Source organism: Dunckerocampus dactyliophorus, chromosome 11 (assembly GCF_027744805.1).
Source record: "Dunckerocampus dactyliophorus isolate RoL2022-P2 chromosome 11, RoL_Ddac_1.1, whole genome shotgun sequence".
NCBI lineage: Eukaryota > Metazoa > Chordata > Actinopteri > Syngnathiformes > Syngnathidae > Dunckerocampus > Dunckerocampus dactyliophorus.
Window position 1 is genome coordinate 26,153,839 of NC_072829.1, and position 12,844 is coordinate 26,166,682.

Sequence of the window (12,844 nt, forward strand, 5' to 3'; positions counted from 1 at the left end):
TCTGCGTTATGACGGCAGACGGAATCACAGTGGAGCGTCCCCACGCAGCCACACACAGTCTGACGCTCTTTTATAACTTCATTCTGACCTGAACACACCAACAGCGGTACAATTCCAACACCGTATACTGTACGTATCTCCAACTCACGCACGCCTCTAGTCCCTTCATCTCCGGCACGGCGCCTACTCGTTCTAATTAACCCGAGATGCATTCAGGGACACTCCGAACATCACAAAAACGGCTTTATAATGCGTGAATGTGTGTGTGTAAATAAACAGGAAGAGAAAGAAAAACATGAAGTGAATCTTCTTATCACTGGCTTCGTAACTCTTAATTCGGATGTACAATTTGTTACATGTAATTGTGCTGGAAAATACACTAAAAACAAGTCAATTTACCTTAAATTAGGTGATGTTTTTGAACGCAACCCGTCATTGCTCATAACAGTTTAAAGTGTGATTCAAATTTTCTGCTACCATTAAAGAGACTATCCATCCATTTTCTATGCCGCTTTCTCCTCACTAGGGTCACTGGTATGCTGGAGCCTATCCCAGCTGACTTCCACCGTGCGGCCATTAAAGAGACTGGTGTTGGACAAATAGATTTTTAGACTTGAGTGGTATCTTTTAGCTTGATTGACATATTCAGTTCGTTTGGAGCTGTTAATACACAATCCTGTCCTGTCATTTATCTTTCTGTTCATTAAATACAGTAAAAATGGGCATATTTCAACCATAGCTGCTAATGGTGATTAATCATGATTAATTCATTAAAAAAATGTGATTAATCTGATTAAAATTTGTGATCATTTGACAGCCCTAATAGTAATACATGTAACAATGGCATAATTGTGTCTTTCTACCAGAGGGAAATAATGATGCCGATGCACTCAGGCGTGGATGAAGTGGTCAAGCACAGGATGTTGCAGGCTAAGGCGCTGTCTCGGGAAGCCAGAGGAGGTAAGCAGTGAAGATGACACACTTGAAGATGACTCACAAAAATATGACACTGGGCTTGGTACATTTTGTGTGTTCAAGCTGTCACGGGAATGGCTGTCAGCTGTGGAAGTGGTTAATGGTGTGTGTGAAATGGGGGGCCTTGCTCGACTGCAACTGGCAGAGGCACTCTTGATTCCATCTCACCTAGTTTGACCTCTGCTATGGCATCGCATTCCGTTCAAAATAACATTAAGAAATAACAACATTCTTCATTAATCAAGCAAAAGTGTAACCTCTGCATGGAGGCACTGCAGCGGTGTCCATTCACATCCCAAAAGCACCGATATGTTCTCCAAACATTCCAGCAATGGGAGTGTCCCATTCGCTGTGTGTGTCCTCCAGTGGCACCCGACAGCTAAGCTTTGAAACAGTGTTCCCCTAAACTCAGCAAAATGCGACTCCCACCAGTGAATTTCATGCTCGGGACGCTCCTCAAGGGGTGGCATATGCCCCAGCTTCTCCAAACACTTATCATGTGCAGGAAATAAGGCCATCCCTTTGTCGGAGAGCATTTCCTATTTATATGCCAAGTTACCCATGCAACCCTGGACCACCACAACAAACATTATACACCCCCTGACAGCATCTTGAGGCTATTTCAGTGTCTCTGCTGTGCAAAGATATGACACACGCCGTGATCAAAAAGCTCTGTGGTTTTCAACTCAATGATGCTTTATATTCTTTAAATCAGGGGTGTCCAAACTTTTTCCACTGAGGGCCAGATTCTGAAAAATGAAAGGATGCAAGGGCCGCTTTGATAGGCTGTAAACCACATGTAGATATGCTAGGAAGTGGTGTATGTTTTAAGAAAATAGGAGGTATAGGTGAAAAGTGTATTCATAGTGTGAACTTTGGATTTTGCTCTTTTTTACCCCATTTTTGCTGTTTTTTTTACATTTTCCAACTATTTCAACTTTCTTCTTGAATAATCCTTGTATGTTTTTTGTGTTATATCATGACTTTATTCCTATATTTTTATTTTCAATTTTCATTTTGTTTTGTTTGCTTCTCATAATGTTATGACTTTCAAAAAATATATATTTTTTCATATTTCAACTCTATGCTACGAAAATGACATTATTTTTTCTCATAATATTCCATATTTATTCTCGTAAATTTGCAACTATTTTCTTGTTACAATAAGACTTATTTTTCCTAAATATTTTGATTTTATTGTGGTAAAATTATAGCTGGTATTTCCATTCCCGCTGTTGGTTTTCTTTTTATTTTAACTTTTACATTTTCTTGACGTAATTAGGACTTTATTCCATTAATATTTGTACTTTTTTTTTCGTAACATTATAACTTCTTCCGCAGTCTGTTTCCAAAAATTACAACTTTACTGGTTGTTGGGTTTGTTTCTCTTTTTCTTTATTTCAAATCTATGCTACTAAAATGACACTTCTTTTTTCTCATATTACGAGGTTTTTTTTTTCTTTTTTTTCGTGAGAACATGAAACATTTTTTTCTTAACATTGTGACTTAATCTTGGAAAATTACAGTTCTTTCCATTCCTGCTGTTGTTTTTTTTCTAAATATTTAACTTTCTTTTTGTCTATTCTATTGACTTTATTCCTATAATATTTTCACTTTTCTTTCAGAACATTTTTATGTTTCCAAAAATTACAGCTTTATTCATTTTGTGTGTTTCTCATATAACTTTGTTTTTGTTTGTTTTTTTAAAAAGCTATTTCTTTTTGTTACTAAAATGACGTAATTTTTCCTCATAATATTACATTCTCATAAAAGTAGGACTTCTTTACGTTTATCTTTAAATATTTTGACTATATTTTCTTGTAAAATTACAGATTTTTCCATTTTTTGCTGTTTAGTTTTCTTGTTATCTTGTGATCATATTTTTAGAATGTGCCGCAGGCCAGTAAAAAAAAGCCGCGAGCCGCAAATGGTCCCCGGGGCTGCACTTTGGACACCCCTGCTTTAAATGAGTAGCTTTCATTTGTTTAACACAGAAGGAAGTAAGAAGAAAGTGATTGGCCAAAGGTTCCTGGGTCATCTCATGCCATGCCGCACATGCTTCTACAGCAACCCCTGTGCACATACAGTACAGGTATACTCTTATTAAAGCGCATTCATGTTATCTCAGGGCGTCTAAGTCTGGGGAAGAAGATCAGCGTCCCGCAAGATGTGATGATAGAGGAGCTCAACCTCCCGTCCAATCGAGGCTCTCGTATGTTTCAGGAGAGGCAGAAGAGAGCTGAGAGGTTCACGCTGGAGAACGCTGCCATTGGTGCTCACAACAACATAAGCGTAAGCTACTACTCGCTGCTGAAATTAACAGTTCATCAATGAGCAAGCTTTGAGACTTATTAAACACAAATCCAGCAACTTTCTCTGGCGTCGTTGGAGAGTTTTCTGGCATTTGGGGACTTAAAAGTGAAAGCCAATCTTCAGTAAAGACACAACTGGTACCTGGATGCTGCTTTTTCTTTTTATTTTGCACATTTTCATTTATGCTTAATCGTGTTGTGTTTTGTTGATGTTGTTTGATTGTAAATAGTTACACATATGCATACAGAGATTTGACCTTGTCTACTGAGACAGGTCTTTCATTTTGTACCTTATATGTTTTGTAGCTGTTCAATGAGGATTTAAATAAACCCATTTAATTAGTAAACATTTCATATGTATTTTTTACATTAGTAATTAATTTTACACACATAATTTGGTAACAAATGAAGACAAAAAAAGTTGAGGAGCCACTTGGGAGCCCAAAGGAGCCGACCCTTTTTAGTGAGCCGAGCCAAAAGAACCGGCTCTCTAAAAGGAGCCCAAATTCCCATCACTACTAACAACGGAATTGAAGCCTCACCTTTATGCGCTCACGCACAGCATTAACTTGGGGAAAGAAGGATGACGCGCGAGGAAGAAGAGGAAAGTACGCCTACCTGTGTAGCGTCAATTGGCGTCACAGCACACGACTGTGGTGCGTTCATTGACGGCCAGACACAGTGGGACAAAACAACATCAAAAGCCAAACATTATCAGTGGAGCACAAACGACACAAACTTGTTAAATTATGGTTCTAACAATTAGGGAGAATACCGTCATACTTTGTGCGCAAAAGATGCTAAAATGAATCCAATGCAAGTCATTATATGCTAATCTGAACAAAACAACCACATCTTAGTGTGGTGACATAGCACACTGGTGTAAAACCTCACAATATATTTCATTAATATGCCAAGGGTCAATTAAAAATTAGCTGCTGGCCGAAAATGGAATGCACTTTGGCTATGTCACTGTTTTTGTGCACTATACTGAGCGTTGCTTATGTTTTTTTAGCGTTAACTATACACCCATGACAGTGTCGATAACAAAAAAAGGAACTGGTAATAGCTTTGTTAGCCAGTGAAGGTTTGCCACATGTTGGGTGAGGATACCGACTATCTTCAGTCGTCAGGATGGCCAAGGGGTCTTAAGGCGCCAGACTCAAGGGTAACCTTCCTCAATTGGGGTTTCTGGTCTCCAAATGGAAGCGTGGGTGTGAATCCCACATCTAACAATGGCATAGATTAAGTCTATCTTTCTAATTATGTTTACTTTATAGTTCTGATTTCCTGTATTGTTCGGTCTTCTTAGAACCTGAAAGCAAGGCTTTGATAACCTTAAGCCTTTTCATACTTTAGAAAACTTTGCAAAACTGCGCCCCCCGATAGCTCAGAGGTATGATTAAACTGGACTCGTAAAACCCTTTTGAGTGCAACAAATCTAACTGTCCCTTTCCCAGGCCCATCCAGTGGCTGTTCCTCCCCCGCAAATCACCGAAGCGCCTCGGGGAGGAAAAGAGAACAAAGCTATCTCTATCCCTGGTAAGCATAGCCTGGTCATGAACCTTCAGAAGACGGTAGCAAAGAAGGGCAGTCCTGATGTCCTGGCTCCAGGTAAATGGTGACTGCGCAGTGCTGCACAAGCATGACGGCTAGCTCAGCCTAATGCTGGCGCCTGGACGAAGCCAATGCTTGTAGACTTTCTTCTGAAACATCAAGCATTGTATTGCTTTTAGTTTAACAGAGAGCTTTTCATAAATAGCGTATGTGATTAACATGAGAATGGATTAGTATAGCTGTGATGCTCTATTAGGTCTACATGTACATCAGAGCTCTTGTTGGAGCCTTAGAATTAGATTGGAGTGAGCACAGTGGCATCATTCTTATATTTATACACGGCTTTTTCTTCCGCCAGGATATTCTGGTCCACTGAAGGAGATTCCTCGTGAGAAGTTCAACACAACAGTGATTCCCAGATCCTACTGTTCCCCATGGAGGGAAGCTTTAGGCCGGAATGATGAGCTCCTGGAAGCCCTAAGCGCCCAACTGGCCCCCCTACCGCAAAGATACCAGCCTGCCAAGTACAGGTGCTTCAACAGGTAAACACTGTCAATACCAATTACTGTACAGTGTTTTGTCCAAGTAAAAATGAATCCATTTTTAGTTCCTGCAGTGAGAGAGTAAATGGAGTCTGGGGTGAGCAAAAACATATCCACAAAATATGCTCCAGAAAATCATTTGTTTGGGGATGAGGGAGGCAGCAACCATATTATATTTTCTGAGAGGAAGCTGACTGCGCCACACTTTCAAAATCCTTTCTTTTGTCTGTAACAGGGGTGTCCAAACAGGGCCGCATACTGAAAAATCAAAAGGCGCGGGGGCCACTTTTAAAATAAAATAAAATTTCATAAAAAACCTGTGTAGATATGCCATTATTTTATATTTAAAGAAAGAAAACAGCTTGCATCTCAGCTTTGTTATTCGTGACAAAACATATTAAAACTTTTGTCCTTACATTACACTTTTTTCTTTTTAATATTTCAACTTGTACATTTTTCTCAAAATGTCATATTTGGACTGGAAATAGTGAGATTTGGACTTTATACTACTTTTTCCCCAACCTAATTTTTCAAAAATTGCAACTTGACAACTTTAACTTTATGCAATTTTTTCTCTTAATATGACTGTACTCGTAATATTTCATCTTTATTCTTGTAAAATTACTCGTCTTTTTCATGTTAAAAGGGCCAATAAAAGCCATGGGCCGCATTTCGGACACCCCTGGTCTGTAAGATATACTTGTAGGTCTCTTCCATGTATCGCAATGATTACATGACAGTAGGGAACAGTGGTTGAAAGAGGTCATCCATGTTGAAATAGACCTACAGATGATCTAACCACCAATATCATCTGGGCTCTAGTCCATGTTTCCACATTTCAATAATTCAGACAGTCCACGATGCACCTCATCCTTGGACTGGTCTAATTTTGAATCTGGTCACTTGAGATGGTCCACCCGTGGTGGTCTATCAACTTTCAAAGCGCTCACAAAACCAAGAGAATTGCAATTATGGCACACTGTGCACTACACCCGCTGTGAGGAAAGACAAATGTTAGTCTTGGGTAGACTTGATTGCCTCCTCCAGGGAGGTTATTTTGTCAAGGGCGTAAGTTTGTACAGTACTGTATACAACAGTCACATTTTTAACGGCTAGTTAAGGGTAGAATAAATAATATAAAAAGAATTTTCATTAAAGCTTTTGGGGTAGGGTTGTGCATGGGCCAAGGAAGAAGCCCTAAAAATGGTGAGGATCTGGACAAAGATGCAAAAACAGAAATTTATTTTCACTGTTTTGAGTCAAGATACGGCAGATCTGGAGGCCACATTTTCACACAGTTTAAGGACTTTTTACCTGACCAATATACTGCTGCCATAAAAGCAGAAATTAAAACAAACCAAAGACCCTCTATATGACAGGAGCACTGTTTTGACAGACACATTGCAAAAATGCTAGTCACAAATCCGCAAATAAACAGGAGAGTTCTGCTTGAAGGGTGCAATGCAAAAATAAAGCTCTGCTTCAAAAATGTCAATTATTACAGAATTGTGGATGAGACTTTTAGTATTAATTCCCCAGGTGAGACAACATTTAGGTCTTGGAAGATTATTCCATCTCAGTGGATGACATCACTTGTTTTCTGCCAGCCAGTCTGAAAATGAGCCCCCTCTAGGAGGTATCTATTTACACCCCCCAAGATTTTGATGAAATTATGAAACCTCCACCTAATGGACAGAGCAGCTGGTGATGTAAAACAGGTTGAGTTATCCTGGATTCCCTATGGGTCTGAATCAAAAGATATCCAGAGGACATATTGACTCCCATCCAATGGTATTGTGATACACTCCACTTGACTTTTGACTTGCAGGTCTGCCATGCCTTTTGGAGGCGGAGTGGCTAGCAAGAGAGTGATCCCCATTATTGGCTTCGAGGCCCTCGAATCCCAGACCCTACCCGGTGCCGCCCTGGACCGCATGTGTCAACGGCCTAATTTCAACAGAGCGCCCACGGGATGGGGAGGTCATCACTGCCCTGAATCTAATGACCTATGAAAAAGAACTGATTAGCCTGAGACTGTCATGCTCCCCTAATACGATCCCTCAACTCAGCCAACAGCCACAACAGGGGGAGGACAAAAACACAGTAAATGAGGTTTTTCTGCTATATTGAGCGGTTGCAGCAGGAGCAGCTGAGGCAAACGCAGGATAATGAAATTAAGAGTTATTTTCCACAGTTGAGTGCAGGACGACACAGGATTTGCAGGACAATCAGATCAGCTCTACATTTTTTCTGTCACATTTAGTATATTTATATACACAGAGGCTTTGTAGACTAGCATTTTAATTGGAGAAAGAAATATTCAAATAAAACCTCTTAATAAACTATGTTGTTAAGCTGTTGAATATTGAAAAAGTTTATAAAAAAAAAAAAAAAAGAAGTGAGAAGCCTTGACACACTGCACTGATTCAGTCCATGTGCAGCACTGCAGGTGAGAAAATAAATCTTGATCATATCCTGCATGTTGTATTTCCCTAATTCCACCCAGATTACAGCACGTTTCAGGGCACTCGGGCAGATGAAAACAGGTGTGCGGGGGGGACCAACCTATCACAGTTTGGAGTTTGAGCCTAGCAGCTAATCACCGTGACGTGCACCGTGCGCAGCATGGGCACCCATCCGCTGAGGGTCCTGGGAGGGGTAGTGGATTTGACCTGGAGGCCTCATGCTCATAGGTGGAGGCGGCATAGGGGGAGCCATGGGACCCATGGGGTGAAACATTGGGGGGCCAAAACCTAGGGGAAAAAAACAATATATTAGTATGCATTTAAAGTGATTCATTTGATCACACATTTTATTAACAGAGACGGAACACAGGAACTGGAGGAACAAGAAAACACAAGCAAGAATTACATCTCACATGAACTTTTGTGTCAATATTGGTACGGAGTTTACCTGGAGGAGGAGGGTTGAGGCCTGGAGGTGGGGGCAGTGTAAGGTTCATGACAGCTGGAGGTGCGCTCGGGTCCAAGTTGAAATAGTTGGCTGGAGCCTCGTCGTCCAGCGGAGGTGGTGGAGGTAGTGCTGCACCCATGACAAATCAAATGAACCAGAACATCTCGATGCGTCGTCCCTCGCCACGTTGCGGTTCAAACATTCCTCCCTCACGCTATCACGGTTTTTCAAAAATTTAATTCATAAATGATCACTTTTTCCGTGGTTGACGAAGGCCTATAGTCTTTCAATATTAAAAGACAAGTCATTTGTTACAAGATGAGACATTACCTTGCCTTAACTTGTTCTGCATGGAGTTAGCCATGGATGCAAAGTGAAAAAAAGTTCTCCCATTCCATGAGGATTCCATGAGTAGGTTTTTGCTTCATTGTCCTTCTTCCCCACTCAGTTTCAAACCCTTTAAGTTTAGAATAAATAAAATTGAGGCTAACTAGTTAGCTCGGTAGCTTGAGTATCCTGTTGCTGCACGGATCCCTTAGCTTGCGCGCAAGAATTGCGCAATGTGGTGTAAACAAAGATAGCTGTAGTGCAGCAGTGTCCATTATTGTACAGATGTATCCGCATATCAGTCCAATGGGGATGGATGACAGGCTGACGCTATTTTTTTTTAATGCCATGTAAATGACCCAAATTATGTTGGAAACACTACAAGGAACTTTCCCAATGCTAGCGTGTGAGTTATGTCTATCGCTTTAATGTCTACTACATTAGCTAACAGGTGTGTAAAGGTGACTATAGGGGTGTTATTTCATGTCTGCAGGGCTCTAATATAGTGAAAACCAAATTTAGAAGGTGATAAACAGGTTTTCTATGCTCCAACTACAAAAACATACAGTTTATTAATATTGAATCGTACTTCAGCCAAATTCACTTATAGCGGTTGGGTCTGGAACCAATTAACCGCAATAAACGAGGGACAACTATGCACACATTTCAACTCACCTCCTGGTAGGCCTGGCACAGGATCAAGTCTGGTACCCATCTCACTGACACCTTCGCCCTCCTTCCCTCTCGCCGCCTGAGACCTAAAAAGACAAATTATTGAAGTTTCACACACATTTTATCAACCTTTTCCTACTGCTTCGACATACTAATGACGTTTTACCTTCCCCATTTGACAGTGAGCCTCTGCCCGTTAACAATAAGCTTGTTGAAGGACTTCTCTGCAGCCATTTCTGCAGCCTGCCGTGTGGCAAACTGGATGAAGGCACACTGCTGCCTTTGCACTATTGTAATGGTACGGATCTCACCAAACTGGTAGAAGAAACCCCTAAAAGAACAAAACAAAGACAGAGTGTCAACACTCAAAGTACTTCAAACACTGCCATCTGTATTACAAACCCAATAGATGCTCACTTGAGGTCTCCATCTGTGACAGTTTCACCCAGGCCCCCAATGTACAGGGTGGTGATGGACTTGTCATCTGGCGGGTCCAGCCTGGGCATGGCAGAGGCCCGCTTCAGCAGCTTGTCAGCCACTGGATCGTTGATACCATAATAACGGTCCTTGATGTTCTGATCTGCGAGTGGGTCATCGGGATCTGTGGGCTTCTCATGCCTGTGAGAACAACAACAGGGCAGATTTGGAGGAATTCATATATAGCCTACTGCAGTTATTCATCAAAAGAAATGCATTGGGCTTGATATATGATAACATCTGAGAAGCTGCCACTGCAGGTTTGTGTGTGAGGAGTCACTCACCTGTAGGGACACTCCTCCCCTCTCCTACACTCTCCCTTCACCCAGAACGAGCAGATATGCGGACGGTTCCTCTTGTAGTACGGCGTGGTCCGGGCCAGTTTCAACAGCATGTCACTAGAGCTGGTTGCCTTGCCAACCTGGCCGCCCGGCCTTGTGCCTTCCGAAATAGCTAGCTGGGAACAAACATGGACACAAAGACGCATGAGGGACCGATCAAATGACTTGGGCAAGGAAGGCTGTTTAACTCAATCCAGACATTCCACAAATCGTAAGCGCTCTCCAAGGAAAACATATTGTTTTGCTTTTTTCGGACATTAATGAAAAATACTTCCACACAGCTGACATCGCTCGTACTCCTTGCTACTAACAGGTTAGCACATGCTGTTGTTATGATCACGCTGCTGGACAGACATGCTGGGGCAGAGTCTGGAATCGACTGCTTGTACCGGAGTGGCAATATTTTATGTTTTAGATCAGTGGTTCTCAACTGGTGGGTCGCGCATCCAGAATTACTTTAAAATCTGTAATATACAACTGATGTCTGGCTTATTTTGACATAAATTTGAGCAATGATTTTGGTTATCTTCTTCACTGGTATGCATTCATCTTGTTCTTCCTCATTTTATTGATAAAATGCCTCAATAAAGTCCTCTAAAATGCACTTTGGACATGCAATTATGTGTATTAATCTTTCAAAAGATGACAGGCTATTTAAAATAAACAAATACATTTGCTTGGTTTGACTTAAAAGTATTAAAAAAAAATTCAAGAAAATAATAAAAACAAAAATTATAACCCTATTTTAATTCAAATACCTCTCTCTCCATGTTCTGTGTGTAGTACTCTTTATTCACATCCGACCGAGGAATGTCATCTTTAATGGCAAGGCCCGTGTCTCGAACCTGGATGGGCAAACCTGTCGAACAAAAACATACAGGTGATCAGAGGGGTAACTCGTGAGTTAGACAGCATAAGCCAGGAAGAAATCAAACACCTACCGTACTCCAGGTCCAGCAGACATGTCTGACAAACGTTCTTCATTTTACTGCAAGTCTGACAGACCTCAGTTTTCTTGAACCGCATCCGCGTCCCTGGACACCAGCGGAACACCGTGAAAGGCCGAGCACAGATCTGTTGGAAAAACATACCAATGTTAATACCAGGAAGGTAATGTTACATGTTCAATCTACATCGTGTTTGGCCGTTGCCGTGGTCTGAGGTAGTTATGCAAAACATACCTTGCATTCTTTCCCATACTTCTCTTTGGTCTGGGAAAAAATGTGAAAATGTGAAGTCACACATGTTAAAGCATAGAAATGATTCTACATTTGGTTTACAATTATGCACGCATATGTTCACTCACCATACGGATGTAAGGGTTTTCTCCTAAACATGTCTGACACAGAATTGGGAAATCCTGAAACAAGAATGATATTGAACATTCATTAAACATTTGGTCAATAACGCCAAGTAGCATCCAACACTTTAAAACATAAATTTAGTCTAAAGAGCCTTGCTGTGATTCTAATCAGTGTATGCTGCCCGTTTCTACGCATGCTCTCTCCGTGTGAGTCTATATATTACCAAATAACACTAAAAGTAACTCTACACAATATGCAACTATAACGTTTAAGTATTGATGTCAGATTCTACTTCTACAAAAGATACTACTGTAAAACTTTGGTTACATTACACTTGATGTAGCCTGCTAATGCTAGGCTAGGTTAGGTTAGGTTTGCACTAGTTAGCATTCAAACGACGCACTGATGAATTAAGAGTTAAAATTCCGTTGCAGCTTCAGTTAAACGACCGATCTCCGGTCTTTCTGTAGAGTTAACAGGACCAATTCTTAACGTTCTCTAACGTTCCTAAGATGAAGAAAAAGAGTTAGCATCCACGTTACTGGCTAACTCTAGCTTAACTTAGCTTAGCTTGCTAATGCTAACTAGCCGCGCAAAGAACGAGTCATATTTGTAGTAACTCGGTTAGATTTGAAGGAAACGTTCCTTCCCCTAGAGTAACACGGTAAAAACGCCCCACAGGCAAAGACTATGGCTTATAAAACAATGATGATTACACGTACCGCGTCTTCCCAGTTCTGTCTATTGTATGTGTTAGAGCCGAGGGACGTCGCCATTTTGCGAAATGTGATGTCAGAACCGCAACGCACTACGACAGTGCCTCGTTTCACCTCAGGGGGTCGCCCTTTTTTCAAGAGCCCAAGTGGAGCTATGCATAGCTAACACAGGAAGTCAACCCAAGGAATAATAGAACGAATAAATCAATATATGTTATTAAAAATATCCAGGACACAAAAAAATAAACTTTTGAGGCTTCGATACATTTTCAAATCATACAGTGCATTATGCTGCTATTTTATTTAGTGTTGCATTGTTACTAAGAGTGTTTACATACTATACCAAGAATAACCTTTATTGTTTCTTCTTCTGCAAGCCTTTAAAAGTTCGATACTTTTAAAAAGGAGTTGATAGCGTGAAGATGTTTAATCCAATTGTGTTGTCTGCTTACAGTTTAGCTGCCCACCTGTTCCCTTCAGGTCAGCGTGCCTTTGCTGTGTGAAATTCCAATTAGTGGGCCACAAGATGTTTGGCGAATCGGATAGGCATTAAGCCCCTGATGTTTAGTTAAGTTCAGGGTGACGTTGTTGAGTCAAAGGATTAGATGGACAGAGTGTCTCTTTGTACTCTGTGTATTAGCCTCTCAGTTTAGGTTTGTTAAGAATCTGCACATATAATAGAATTTTCATGAGAAACCGTCAAGAGGC

General features: G+C 40.9%; 3 protein-coding genes across 5 annotated transcripts in view; 1 reads left to right on the forward strand and 2 right to left on the reverse strand.

Annotated features, from left to right (window-relative positions):
• Window positions 1-6,452, reverse strand: part of LOC129190040 (soluble guanylate cyclase 88E-like) — a 23,912-nt gene extending 17,460 nt beyond the window's left edge. Inside the window, exon 1 of one of the 2 annotated variants that reach the window (XM_054792355.1) lies at window positions 149-6,452. The gene's annotated coding sequence lies outside the window, so the exon portion shown is untranslated. Of the gene's footprint in view, window positions 1-88 lie in introns of both variants that reach the window. The other variant, XM_054792354.1, reaches the window with a different exon arrangement.
• Window positions 1-10,643, forward strand: part of LOC129190042 (myozenin-2-like) — an 11,310-nt gene extending 667 nt beyond the window's left edge. The window contains exons 2-6 of one of the 2 annotated variants that reach the window (XM_054792357.1): window positions 867-960; window positions 3,104-3,267; window positions 4,748-4,901; window positions 5,203-5,386; window positions 7,215-10,643. In XM_054792357.1, the coding sequence (XP_054648332.1) occupies window positions 867-960; window positions 3,104-3,267; window positions 4,748-4,901; window positions 5,203-5,386; window positions 7,215-7,398 (780 nt within the window). In that variant the 3' untranslated portion in view covers window positions 7,399-10,643. The remainder of the gene's footprint in view (window positions 1-866; window positions 961-3,103; window positions 3,268-4,747; window positions 4,902-5,202; window positions 5,387-7,214) is intronic. The other variant, XM_054792358.1, reaches the window with a different exon arrangement.
• rbm22 (RNA binding motif protein 22) lies at window positions 6,607-12,217 on the reverse strand. The gene is made up of 11 exons (XM_054792356.1): window positions 12,143-12,217; window positions 11,423-11,476; window positions 11,298-11,327; window positions 11,058-11,190; window positions 10,875-10,975; window positions 10,060-10,232; window positions 9,716-9,916; window positions 9,465-9,629; window positions 9,302-9,384; window positions 8,300-8,428; window positions 6,607-8,139 (listed from the first exon to the last, which is right to left on the reverse strand). The coding sequence occupies exons 1-11, from the start codon at window positions 12,194-12,196 to the stop codon at window positions 7,982-7,984; spliced, it is 1,281 nt and encodes a 426-aa protein (XP_054648331.1). The 5' UTR covers window positions 12,197-12,217; the 3' UTR covers window positions 6,607-7,981.
• Window positions 12,218-12,844: the final 627 nt, after the last annotated feature.

Coding starts and splice junctions, on each gene's coding strand:
- rbm22 (XM_054792356.1), bottom strand. CDS start 12,196: ATGGCGACGTCCCTCGGCTCTAACACATACAATAGACAGAACTGGGAA. Junction 10,233..10,874: donor CACAGAACATGGAGAGAGAG/GTATTTGAATTA, acceptor GTTTGTTCCCAG/CTAGCTATTTCGGAAGGCAC. Junction 8,429..9,301: donor TGTGCCAGGCCTACCAGGAG/GTGAGTTGAAAT, acceptor TCATGGGTGCAG/CACTACCTCCACCACCTCCG.